The sequence below is a fragment of the Halictus rubicundus genome, chromosome 5, assembly GCF_050948215.1.
Source record: "Halictus rubicundus isolate RS-2024b chromosome 5, iyHalRubi1_principal, whole genome shotgun sequence".
Classification (NCBI taxonomy): Eukaryota; Metazoa; Arthropoda; class Insecta; order Hymenoptera; family Halictidae; genus Halictus; species Halictus rubicundus.
The window spans coordinates 8,946,713-8,958,902 of record NC_135153.1 but is presented as its reverse complement, the minus strand read 5'-3'; the positions used below and the strand labels follow the sequence as shown (position 1 = coordinate 8,958,902).

At 44.7% G+C, this 12,190-nt stretch overlaps 3 protein-coding genes across 6 annotated transcripts in view; 2 read left to right on the top strand and 1 right to left on the bottom strand.

Annotated features, from left to right (window-relative positions):
* The first annotated feature begins 112 nt into the window (after positions 1 to 112).
* Positions 113 to 1,464, top strand: LOC143354234 (putative RNA/DNA demethylase ALKBH6). Its single transcript, XM_076788147.1, has 6 exons — positions 113 to 252; positions 343 to 478; positions 558 to 734; positions 834 to 941; positions 1,022 to 1,120; positions 1,198 to 1,464. Exons 2-6 carry the CDS (start codon positions 446 to 448, stop codon positions 1,453 to 1,455), a joined length of 675 nt encoding a protein of 224 aa, XP_076644262.1. The 5' UTR covers positions 113 to 252; positions 343 to 445; the 3' UTR covers positions 1,456 to 1,464.
* Positions 1,465 to 1,564: 100 nt separating this feature from the next.
* On the bottom strand, positions 1,565 to 2,694 carry Thoc7 (THO complex subunit 7). The gene is made up of 3 exons (XM_076788149.1): positions 2,324 to 2,694; positions 1,826 to 2,250; positions 1,565 to 1,747 (listed from the first exon to the last, which is right to left on the bottom strand). The coding sequence occupies exons 1-3, from the start codon at positions 2,331 to 2,333 to the stop codon at positions 1,565 to 1,567; spliced, it is 618 nt and encodes a 205-aa protein (XP_076644264.1). The 5' UTR covers positions 2,334 to 2,694.
* A 325-nt stretch (positions 2,695 to 3,019) lies between these two features.
* Positions 3,020 to 12,190, top strand: part of Mef2 (myocyte enhancer factor 2) — a 54,149-nt gene continuing 44,978 nt past the window's right edge. For 3 of the 4 annotated variants that reach the window (XM_076788173.1, XM_076788166.1, XM_076788171.1), the window contains exon 1: positions 3,020 to 3,773. The gene's annotated coding sequence lies outside the window, so the exon portion shown is untranslated. The remainder of the gene's footprint in view (positions 3,774 to 12,190) is intronic. The other variant, XM_076788172.1, reaches the window with a different exon arrangement.

Genomic DNA, 12,190 nt, shown 5'->3' with positions numbered 1-12,190 from the left:
GATAAGATTGATTTTATGCAAACACGTACATGTAGCTCGATGTGTTCATAATGTGTTTACTCTCATATTTAGTAAACGAATATTTTTTACAGCAACGTGGGAAATATCCAACAAATTGTTTAGCTTTATAATCAAATCAGTTTATTATTGTTCAATTAAGTATTATTAACTGTACATCAATTTGATAATTCGAAAAACCGATATTCACCATAAGGTTATATCTAATCATCAGTTTACATACTTTAAGAAATTGTAAATATTTACATATACTTATACGTACAATTTCGTTCGAAAACATTCTAATTTTTAAACACCCTGTATACACTTTTGTTTGTTTACCAGATGTAATCCAATCGTTTCATTAAAAGACTATGTAAATACATTATAGACGCAGAAGTTTGTAATTATAATTGTCTATCCATTATATTGTTTTATCTATCAGAAAATGGATAAATATAATAAAAACGTGGTGCCAGAGGTTCATCTTAAATATTGTTCTTCATTTTTGTAGCGGAGGTTATATACATTTTTGTTCTGTAGCATTTCATGTATTGTAGGTACCAAATTTAGCGATTTATGTACCAAACTTTGTAACCGAAGAGGAGGAATTAGAAATTGTGAAACATGTTAACAATGCTCCATTACCAAAGTGGACACAATTAAGCCATCGTAGGCTACAAAATTGGGGTGGTATCCCACACCCCAAAGGAATGATAGCTGAAGATATACCAGGTGTACGTACTTTGTAAATACATATGTACAGAGTATAGATATCATATGAAATTAATTACAAGGTAACGTAAAAAAGATTTGTACTAACAATACGTTTTCAGTGGCTGCAAAAGTATGTTAACAAAATATCATCGTGTAATATTTTTGAAACAAACAAATTGCCTAATCATGTATTGATTAACGAATATTTGCCTGGACAGGGAATAATGGTATGCAGTAGTTATATGTGTATTTATATTTTTTATTATCGATATATTATCAAGTATAATATACAATGTACATTTATCAGGCACACTCTGATGGCCCACTCTTTTATCCTACTGTAACAACCATCAGCTGCGGATCTCACACGCTTCTTGATTTTTATAAAAATTCAGACAGCTTGGAGGTTGTAACAATCACAGTACATTAAACATATCGTCAAAGTTATTAGTCTAGAGTATTCAAATGTTTATTTTCTTTCAGACACAACAACGTACTTTAGAATTCAGTATTCTACTAGAACGTAGAAGTCTGTTAATTCTCCAAGGAGATTTGTACCATCGCTATTTACATTCCATTGCAGAGAGAGGTACAGATATTCTTTCAAAGTCTGTAGTAAAAAATTTGGATATATGTGGTGATCGGTTTTCGGAGGGACAAACATTACATCGAGATGTCAGACTGTCTTTAACAATCAGACATGTTCCAAAAACTACTAGATTGAAAATAAAAATTGGATAATATGTTTTATCCGTTGTCCACACTTTTTTTATGTACATAACGCTTCTATCATTGCTTTTTCATTTCTTTTTTTATTTTGTAGTATTTCCAAACACAATAGATGTTTGCATCACGATACGTCGGATTTAGGAGGTATCTGAGTGTCGGTGTCCTCGTAATTTTCTAAACTCACATCCATTATTTCCTCGTCGCATTCATCCAACATTCCTTGCAAAGAATGTATAGAAGATATCAACACGTGAAATTGTTTACGTCTCATTTCCAACTTGTGCTCTAATTGCTCAGATTTTTCCTATGTATTAAAACGTTTATACATTAGCTCCTTTCTCAAGTAGTACGCTCTTAAACGGACAATGCATATTTTACATACCTTTAACCTGCCTAATTCTTCACGCAGTGTCGCTAATTTTAAATTCGTTTCTACCCTGTCCGGTTGTTCGTTTATAACTTTTGCTAATACATCGTATTCGATTCTGTTCTTTCTCACACGTTTTGCTTCTTGCAGTTCTGCCTTTGTTTTCTCAATATCGCTCTTGGCTTCTTCTATTTGAACTTCTATCTCTTTCGATAACATTTCATAGCTTTTTAATTCATCTTGACTCATATTCGAGACCAATCTAGACTTCTTTTGTGCAAATTCGCATTGAGCAAGCTGCGATAACATTCTCTCGTGCAACGTGTTATCCACATCAGGATTGCTAACCCATTTTATGAATGATTTCAAAAGCATGTTTATCCTACGATCATCTCCTGTCCCATCGCCATCGATGAGCAATCTTCGTCGAATTACTTCCTCTGACAAATGATAATACATCGTGTCTCCATTAAAAACGTCACAGTAGGTTATATTATTCCAATGTACACTTACCGTCAGACATTTGATTAAGATGGGAATTTAACAATTCAATAATAATGCAATGTTTACTACACACAACACAACGCGTCTTTTGGTTACCGGTGAGTAAGTAAGCAAGTACTTAGGTACCATTTAATGTTACCACTGAAAATACCATAAAAAGTTGCAATTTAAATACAAAAAAATATTTTAAAGAACAGAAATTACTCGGGCGAATCTACTGCATCGATACCACGCAAAAAACCGGACAAAATCGCATAATAATCCGCGTGCAGAGCAGTGCAGAGTGTTAAAAATTGACAGTGTTGCCATCTAGCGGTGAAATGTTGTACCAAACGATGAGTGGCTTCATCAGATGATCGTAGATGTCGCCGTACTCTTGGATATGGCGGTTTATATGAACTTATTACCAGAGAGGAAATGAGAGTGCTCACGCTCGGGGTTTTAGTGTCCGCACTTTTCCTGCATCATATTTTTAGCCTGTATTAGAACCTGCATCATCTTTTAGGCTGGATCAGAGCCTCTTTTAACATAGAAGTAGCATCCACTCTGGCATTATTTGGAATCTGCTGCTAATGATGCAGGTTCTGGTCCAGGCTAAAAAGATGATACAGGTTTTGGTCCAAGCTAAAAATTAGACTAGGGGGCAGCACTTACTCTGTTACTATACAGTCTGTATCTCGTTGGCAGCCTTGATTAACTAGCCTTTCTTCTGCCGCCTAGAGCCTAGGAACTTTTTCCGTGGGGAGTATCGAGTGCAGAGCGAATACAGAGCGGTGGTGCACTCGCGTTAGTGGAACAAATCTGCGCTGAACGTTTTATAAGGGGTTGAACTGAACAGGGGATCGATATAACGTGTCAGAACGTTAATGCGACGTGGACTTGTTCCAACGAGAACCGCGCGACAATATTGCGATTCGTAGAAGACCGTGGATTCGCGCGATCATTCGCAGCAGGGAACTTGATCGTTTCGATTGGCCAGCGTGTAACTCAATGTCATGCTTCAAGGTAAACTATCGATGACGTCAGTGTACGTCACTTAACAAGTGGGAGTGGATGGATAGATGTCGGCAGCCGTTGCTGGCTCTCGCGAATAATCGCACACGAAATTCGCAACGGACGATAACCGCGTCGTCACGATAATGTCGCGTGTTTCGTAGCGATGTAGTGTCTTTCGGTGTCGGACGAAGGAAGATATACGACAAAGCCTGTTGGGAAAAGAAACGGGGGAAAAAAACAACCGACAAACGCACACGTGTTTCCGCGGTAAATGGAAAAACACCGAATTCGGACCGCGCATGCTCGACCACCGATGACGTCACGAAAATTGTGCTTTTGATCAAACTCGCTCTCTCGCCGTCCCTTTTTTTTTGCCCTCCCGCATCGTGGACGTAATAATGTGGAGAGTGAAATAATCGCACGAAAAAGCTCTGTAGGAGCCGCGGACAAGCCGGTGAATATCGTAAGTAAATTTCATTCTACTCTCGCCGTTTCCGAACTCATCCGTTGACTTACAGTCTGTTAACATGGCCTTCACACACGCGCACACGCATATGTACTAACACGAACGCAGTCCGAACGCGCACAGCACGGAGCACACATAGCACGTACAGCACGCATACCATACACAGTACACACAACGCACACGTACAGTACGTATGCATGCGCACGTATGCACTCATACGCTCGTTCGCGCGCTCGCACGTACATGGACGCGCGAACACCCAGACAATCGTATGGGCGTGCTCGCGCGCTCGAAGCGTTCACAGTTTTCACGAGAGAGAAAAAAAAGCTCGCTCTAAAGCAATGTTTCAATTACTCGGGAATATCGAAGTTTTTGCGTGTCGGGACAAGAACGTCCCAGACATTTCGCGGATTCGATAGACCAGCAGGTTATTCGGTCGCGGGAGATAATATTGATCTTCTGCCGTGAGAATGATCGAAAATGACAGGTCCTATTTTAGGTCGAACGTAATGACCACAGTCAGCCTCTCTTTTTTTTTTGTCATTTCTAATTCGTCGTTGGATGATCGTTGAACTTATCGCGTGGTTTTTCTGCTGTCGATTCCGATTTTGTTCGAACGATAAGGGTCGCTCAAGGAACATCGTTTCGCCTGTGTCGATCGCTCGAACAGCTCCGTTAGATGACAGGAGTAGTTTTTATTTCAGAAAAGATGGGAAGCAACCACCATGTTTTCGATGTACGCGATACATATGTATAACAAATCGTACGCGCGAAGCGCGTCGATAAATAACCTCTTTCAGACGCGGAGCCGTTCTTATTGTTAGAAAAACAAGTATAATTCAGCAAAGGGAATAGCTTTTTTTGTTTGTTGCGTTCGCATCGCGATTATGAAAATCGAATACGCGTTGTTATCAGAGTATAATCTCGCGAAATTTAATAAAATGTTGTTAAGCAAAGCTGTTGCCTTCGTAGTTTACATTACAGCTACTCGGTAATGTCAACACTACCTTGCGAGGTTCTACGCAAACAACTGGAAATTGGTAGAAACATTCGCAAAATATAATTCGAATCGGATCGGCAATAAGTACAGTGATTGTCCAATGGCTGCTTCGCGAACGGTACGTAACAAATTCCATTCGAGCGAGATGCAAAAGACGCAAGATGCAACGTTTACGCGAGATACTTTATTCCACGGATATACGCAGATTATTGTCATAGCGTTTAGGTATGTACAGGAATTACCATAATCGCTTCGGTGAAAAGTTATCGGAATACCGTCGAGGATTAAATCGATATCGACAAGAAACTTCCTTGTCCATCTTTTGGACCGGATTACTAACAACATTTCGAACGAATAGAAATCTTATCTGCACGGACGCGAAGATCGCGCGGTTTGCCGACAGATAGGCGAGTCGTTCTGCCGCGTGCACGGCTAATCGATTTGTGTACGGGAAAATTTATAAAAATAGCGTAAACAACAGGGCGTAACGCTTAAATACGAATACAAATTCGTCGCCGAAAAATGTTGCAAATTTCTGCAAGATGCTGCCATCTGCGCGCATCAATGCAGACAGCAGACTCGGAGACTCGCGCTTCATCGGTAAAGCAGAAATCTGGAGGCAACGATGCAAACGACATTACGTTTCTAATTTATTCCAAGGGAACGAAAAAAAAAAAAAGAGTATAACGAGCATTCGACGCGAACTATAGATTTTCGATTGTAGACTCTAGGCTAAACTATAGACATAGACGATAGACTATGTATCGCAACGATGTAACTTCTTTCGATCGAGCTTCGCCTCGGAGGATACCCGTTTCGAACCGGTAAGCTTCCGTTTCCGTTCGAGCTCGGAATTCCAAGTTTTGTGGGTGGCCAGACGTTTCGAAACTAACGAAAAGAGTCAACGTTTAGGTCATACGAGCGTTCCATCGATTTACATAGATTCGGGAGCCCACATTGTGTCGGGCTTTTTACCGCGAGGTCATGCGATTCTTTGTACCGGCTATTATTACGTAGGTTCAAGTTCCGTGAGATTTCGCGATAAGTCTAGATCTGATAGAGCCACCGAATTGCCACCGTATTGCCACCGAACGCCGGCAAACGGATGCGTTATTTTTCAAAAGTGAGTTGCCCGCTCTTCGTTTCGTCGAGAACACACGAAATTCTCGACCGGCAGAATCGATTACTAACAGCCACGACCCCGCAACTAGCAATCTTCGATTTTGTCATGTATGTATATCGAATTGGAGATGGGTTTGCTTTTAACCGAAGAGTCGCTCGACTCGAAAAATCGATCTACCCTTTGCGACGAACCATCGACGCGCAACACTCGGTTGCCAGCCTGCCTGTCGGTCGTCGGTGTTCAACAAACTAATACGTATCCCCTAATTGATAAACTATACCCGGCAACAGTTTCCGATAGCCGTACACTTCAACGAACGACTAGAGACGCGCCCCGTTCTTTCGTTCACGACACGAGTGACCGGCGCGGCGAGATGATTAGAAAAGCGAATGACATTGGGGAAAAATGGCGATCGATTGGTAGGAGAAAAAAGTTTTGCTTCCAAGCGCGGCGCGGCGGTCTCCCGATATATTTTCGGCCCGGTATCCGAAAAAGCTGCAGGGTTGATAAAAATTTCACGAGGAAATCGTGCTCGTCGTTCTACCGACATCGATCCCACCCACCCGGTAGAAAGGAATGGTTTCATCGATAACCTTCCTAAGAACACCCCGACCACTGACGTCAATTTCGAGATATTATGCAAGCGCGTGCACTCTAGGGATTTTTTTCGAAAAGTTGGCACAGTCGCCGGGACGTATCTTCCGCTCGGACGGGATCCGTAGCCACGGTTATTTCGAAAAGTTTTATTCTCCCGCGCGTTCTCGCGAGACTCGTCAGCGTTACCGTTACCGTAATCGCAATCGTAATCGCAATCGTAATCGTAATCGTAATCGTAATCGTAACCGGATCCATCGCGTAAATGAATAAACTGACTGGAAGCGTTGCAGGGCTAACGAAGAGACTCGATAACCAAAGCGGAATTTGGAAATAACGTTTAAACCAATTTGACAGAGGCGCCTGGCGGAGAGGGAGAACCTTTTAATGGGACGAGGCGCTGACTAATTTGATCCGTACAATCTGAAATTCTGACGCTCGGTTGAATAATTCACCGACCTCACGTGTATACTTAGAATCGGAATGGAAACCCGTGATAAAAGATATTAGCAAAATAACCATGTCGCTTTCGCGTCGCTCGGCTAATTGAAATTTTCACGGATTTTTGTCGCTTCCGTTCGGTTCGTTTTGTTTCAGCGTTCGGCTTCAACTGAATATCCGATATATGTATGTTACGGGTCGTTGCATGTATTAGGGGGACCCATAAGTAATCAATTATTTCGGAATCTAAAACAAACTTTGTAGTAAATGCAAGTTTTTATTTTATTAGTTTATTATATAATCTCCATCATTATCAAGGACAGTTTGCCACCTTTCCTGCAAATTTTCAATCCCCCTCTTATAGAAATTCAGGGTTCGTCAAGCAAAATATGACTCGAGGTGTCTCCTTACATCTTCTACGAATGTTTTATTTCTTAAATAATGCTCCAGAGATCTGAAAAGATCAGAGGGAGCAATATCCGGTGAGTACGGGGGATGCGGTAAAACCCATTGCAATTCTTTGATTTTTTCCTGAGTGAGTTTCGCTGTATGGAGCCGGGCATTGTCAATTTGCTGTGGACTAAAGATGCCCCCTTTTTCAATAGTTCTGAATACAGCCGTTGTAATTGCTGACAATACAACTCAGCAGTAACTGTTTCTCCAGGTTTCAACAACTCAAAGTGAATTATGCCATGACAGTCCCACCAAATGCTCAGTAACACCTTTCTAAGTGATAAGCTAAGTTCAGGGGTTGATATTGCGGTTTGATTTGCAGAAAGTCATTGCTTCGAACGCTTTATGTTACCATAAAGAATCCATTTTTCATCTCCGGTAACGATTCTGCTAAGAAATGGATCTCTACGAAATTTGGCTAGCAATGAAGTGCAAATTGATCGACGAATATTCTTGTTGGTCTCAGATAATTGATGCGGTACCCATATTCCTTGCCTATATGCCTTTCCCATTTCGAGTAGGTGCTTTTGTATAGTTGACCACGTGGACCTAAGACTTCTCGATAATTCTTGTATACTTAATTTTGGATCAGTTTCCACTAGAGATTTTAGGGTGTCATTATCAAATTGGTCGTCCACTTCGAGGCTTGTCAGAGAGATCATAATCACCAGCAGCAAACCTTCTGAACCAACGTTGGCACTTGTTGACCTTCAACACATCTCCATAAACATCGCAAATTTTCTTTGTTGTTACCGTTGCATTAAATCCCGCGTGAAAATGAAAAATTATGCAATGACGAATGTGATCCTCGGAAGGTACGGACGCCGCCATTTTATTACAGGGTTGTAAACAAAATTACACTTTTTAGAATATTTTGAACACAGGCTGCTTTACCGAAACCTGTAAAAGAATACGCGTTTCCTCGTCAACGATCGGTACAGAACTAAAGGCAAAACAAATTCTTTGCAAATAATTCATTACTTATGGCTACCCCTAATATGTGTCAGAATTCTAATTTGCAAAGGTAAAATATGCTACGCCACCTAAATTTGGTTGTGGAGGGTCGAGAGGTTAAAGAATTCATCCACGAACACGAACGAGCATTCGCAGGTCCGATGAGAAACTCGTGGTGGTAGAAATTGACCGGAATCGGTAAAAGAAAGACCAGAAATATTAGCATGGGCAAGGGTTGAACTATGCTGCACTATGTAGGGAGGTAGGGAAACGGGTTCGCGGATTAAACGGAATACAGTGTCTACTCGATGTATGTCCAAAACACGGGTCTAGCCACAGACATACATCGGCGAGGAAATACTATTCTTTGATCCACGCGACCGAGGTCTCTCGAGCTGCTCGGTCCCCCACGGGGTATACCCCTTGGCAGTGGGGATAGTTCTGGGGGCTTTTATCGGCTAGGAATGTGGGACATATACAGAGTAAACACTGCAGTAGCTCGCGACCGGCTGTTCTTTCTGGAACAGTTGCTGTTCCTTGCTCGTTTCTCGTTTCCTTTGGCCGACCGCGGCCGGGAGGGTTGCTCTTCGAGGCTCGCATGGGGTCACGATTGACGTAAATCTGAGCGTGAGACTCCGATGATTCCTTCCGCCTACTCTCACGTGCGACGTACACGTGTCGTCGCTGTTCTGGTCAAAAGTCGATCGCGTATCGCCTTTAAAACGTAAACGAAGGAGGAGACCGTTGACGCAAGTTCCCTGTACACTGTACAGTGTACAGTGTACAGTGAATTTTCCGTGTACATTTACCGTTTCCCGTGGAAAGTACGGAAAATCGGTCCTCCTCCCACCGGCGGCTCTTCCGTTTTCACGCAGCGCCCTTCGCCACGTGCCGGCGACACGTGCCTACCGTGTACAGAGAGACGCGTTCATACAGCAGAGAGCCGTGTCCGTGTGCGTGTACGATTCGAACAGAAAAATCTCCGTGCACCGAGCCTGTAGTGTCCGATCGATCGCGGACGTTGTTTCACGTTCGACGGAACGATCGCCTGGAAGTCATTCTATTTTCGCGACGGAAGACTCCGATGGGAAACGGCAGCTTCGCCGATCGAGATTTCCGCGATCGCAATCGTTTCGAGCGATTTAGCGTTTACGCGGGAACCCGGTCTCTCTCTCTATTCTCTCGTTCTCGTTCTCGTTCTCGTTCTCGTGCTCGTGTTCGTGTTCGCCTCGCCCTCTTCCCGCCATCTCCCCTCCAGCGCACCGATCGCCACGTGTCGGTAGCACGTGCTATCGCGTTCACCTTATGCGGTTTAACGTGTACGAATTCCTCCGATCGATTTGTTATTGTTTCGCGTCGACAAACGGACAGGCCATTGTCGCGCTCGGTTGTCGGCAGAGGAGAGTCTTTGCGAGAATCGCGTCTTTGTCGACGATGACGTCGAACCGCCGATTCGCGTAACCGGTCGGTATGGTACACGAATTCGGCGCGAACGGGTGGAAGCAGTGGAGAAGCAATAGGGGTACGAGAGTTTCGAATTTCTGTAATAAGGTTGACGCGATTCGACGTATCGGACACGCCTAATAGATCGACGAGAAGGCAACAGTACGCCGCGGCATTAGGAGTAGGACAAAGGTAAGGGAAGAAAGAGGGAGCAGAAGCTTTGCGGCGATGGAGGGAGAAGGAGGAGGTGGCGGTGGAGGAGGGGGCGAAAGAGGAGGAGGGTAGGCGCGCGTCACGACGCTGTGTCGTGGGTCGTGGGGTCGATTATAAATTTCGCACGCGTGGCACGGCAACGTGTGCACGCTCCAGAGATTTCTATCGAGGATCTCCGATCCGAGCCGATCCGATTCGATCGAATTCACTCGATACAGCGTGTAGATGGGACAGATTGATAGGGTTCGGAAAGATGGATCGGCGGCGCAGAGGGGGGAACCTAACGCCTGTCGTCGCGTAGGTACGACACGCGCACCTACCTACGCTTCTCGGGGTAGCGTTGGGAACAGGTGCACCTTGTACCTGCATCAGGATTCTCTCGATTGCGTTTTGTTCGAGCTCGGAAAGGGTACCGGGTGGTCCGTCATTGTGTTCCGTTCGAACGCTCTGTTACGCGGATCGCAGAAAATACAGCGATTCCTCTGTATATGTCGCCAAGACCCGGATGGTAAATGTCGCGGCATTATCCCCACTACCGCGGGGATATACCGAGAGGTCTCGAGGAGTGTAAACACAACACGGCTTGGGTATGGTTCCTGGACGATATATGTCGCTGGCGACACCCGTGTTGTTAACATGTATCGAGAATTCGCTGGTAGAGGGTTTCGTTCGACCGTTCTTCGACGTCGTTCGAAGTGAATTAATAATAGTTTTTAATTAAAAATTATGTATAGAATAGTGAAGTATTCGGGGTGAAACAGTATCGTCGAGACATTGATCCTAATTCGATGGCAGCTCGATCCTGTCGCTAGGTTTGCTACCTACGTAGCCGGCAGCGGTCTCTCCCCCCCCCCTCTCTCTCTCTCTTTCTCTCGGTATCTGTCTCTCTCCGTCTCTCTCCGTTTAATGCGGGTCGCCGGTGTGTGTACTCGAAAAGGTGTATCGCGTGTATGCGCGCAGCGAGCGTACAGGTAAAAGAAACGTCGCCATGGAAACGACCATGGCCACTCTCAATCAATACACGATGGGATGGATGTCGGTTCGGTCTGTGACGTAGGCGAAAAGCCCACGTGGTCCTATCGGCCACGTGCGAGAGATAGAGGTGTCTCTTCGAGGAGTACTCGAACCGTTCAAGTACCACGAAATTCGAGCTGGCCGACACATACACGCTCTCTCTCTCTCTCTCTCTCTCTCTCTCTCTCTCTCTCTCTCTCTCTCTCTCTCTCTCTCTCTCTCTCTCTCTCTCTCTCTCTCTCTCTCTCTCTCTCTCTCTCTCTCTCTCTGTCTCTGTCTCTCTCTCTCTCTCTCTCTCTCTCTCTCTCTCTTGCTCTCTTTCTCTCCTCTCGTTCCTTCTTCTCTGTTTGCGCCCGAGTAATCCGATCGTTCGACCTGCACGACGAACAATCGCGGCGAATTTGAGATATTCGAGTTATTGGGTTGAGCAAGAAAGCGTAATAATTAAATTGATTATTTATCGCGAGATATCGGATCTCGTTTGTCTCGCCGACAATCGCGACGTGGTTCTCACCGAGCCGGAGACGATCTCGCACCCCGTCGATCATTTTTCTTCTAGAATCTAGATCATGTCCCCTTAAAACTCGCTCCTCTGCTCCTCTGCTTTTTCTTCGAACTCACCGTTACCCGTTTCTCTTCTCTCTTACCGTGTCGGAGAGCTTGCACGCGTCGAGCAGAAAGGGAAAACGAGAGTGAAGCGAAAGAAAGAGAGAGAGAGAGAGAGAGAGAGAGAGAGAGAGAGAGAGGGAGAGAGAGAGATGAACTCGCGCGTGTACGCGTCGCGCTAAACAGACGAAGAGAAGAGAGGAGAAACGAGCTGGCAGATGTTGGGCGCGTGCGGCGTCGAACCTTTTAAGGCGCGATCACTGGACGCCCGGCGTCGCGGCGGCCCTCCTCGCGTCGCGACTGCCCCCACCGATTTCTCTCTTTCTCTCTCTCTCTCTTCTCTCTGCCTCTCTCCTAGTTGGTCCTCTTCTTCTAGCTCGGACACCTTGAGAAGTCGAACAGCGCCTCCACGAAACCTCATCATCTACCTCTTCTACTTGCTTTCCTATCGTCTTCGGCTTCGTCCACATCTCTCTCTCTCTCTCTCTCTCTCTCTCTCTCTCTCTCTCCCACTCTCCTTGCTTTTCCCTTTTCCCTGCTGCTCGTTTACACTCTTTTGCTCGTCTCCTTAAT

Coding starts and splice junctions, on each gene's coding strand:
- LOC143354234 (XM_076788147.1), top strand. CDS start 446: ATGGATAAATATAATAAAAACGTGGTGCCAGAG. Junction 735..833: donor TAGCTGAAGATATACCAGGT/GTACGTACTTTG, acceptor ATACGTTTTCAG/TGGCTGCAAAAGTATGTTAA. Junction 1,121..1,197: donor AAAATTCAGACAGCTTGGAG/GTTGTAACAATC, acceptor ATTTTCTTTCAG/ACACAACAACGTACTTTAGA.
- Thoc7 (XM_076788149.1), bottom strand. Junction 1,748..1,825: donor AAGAATTAGGCAGGTTAAAG/GTATGTAAAATA, acceptor TTTAATACATAG/GAAAAATCTGAGCAATTAGA.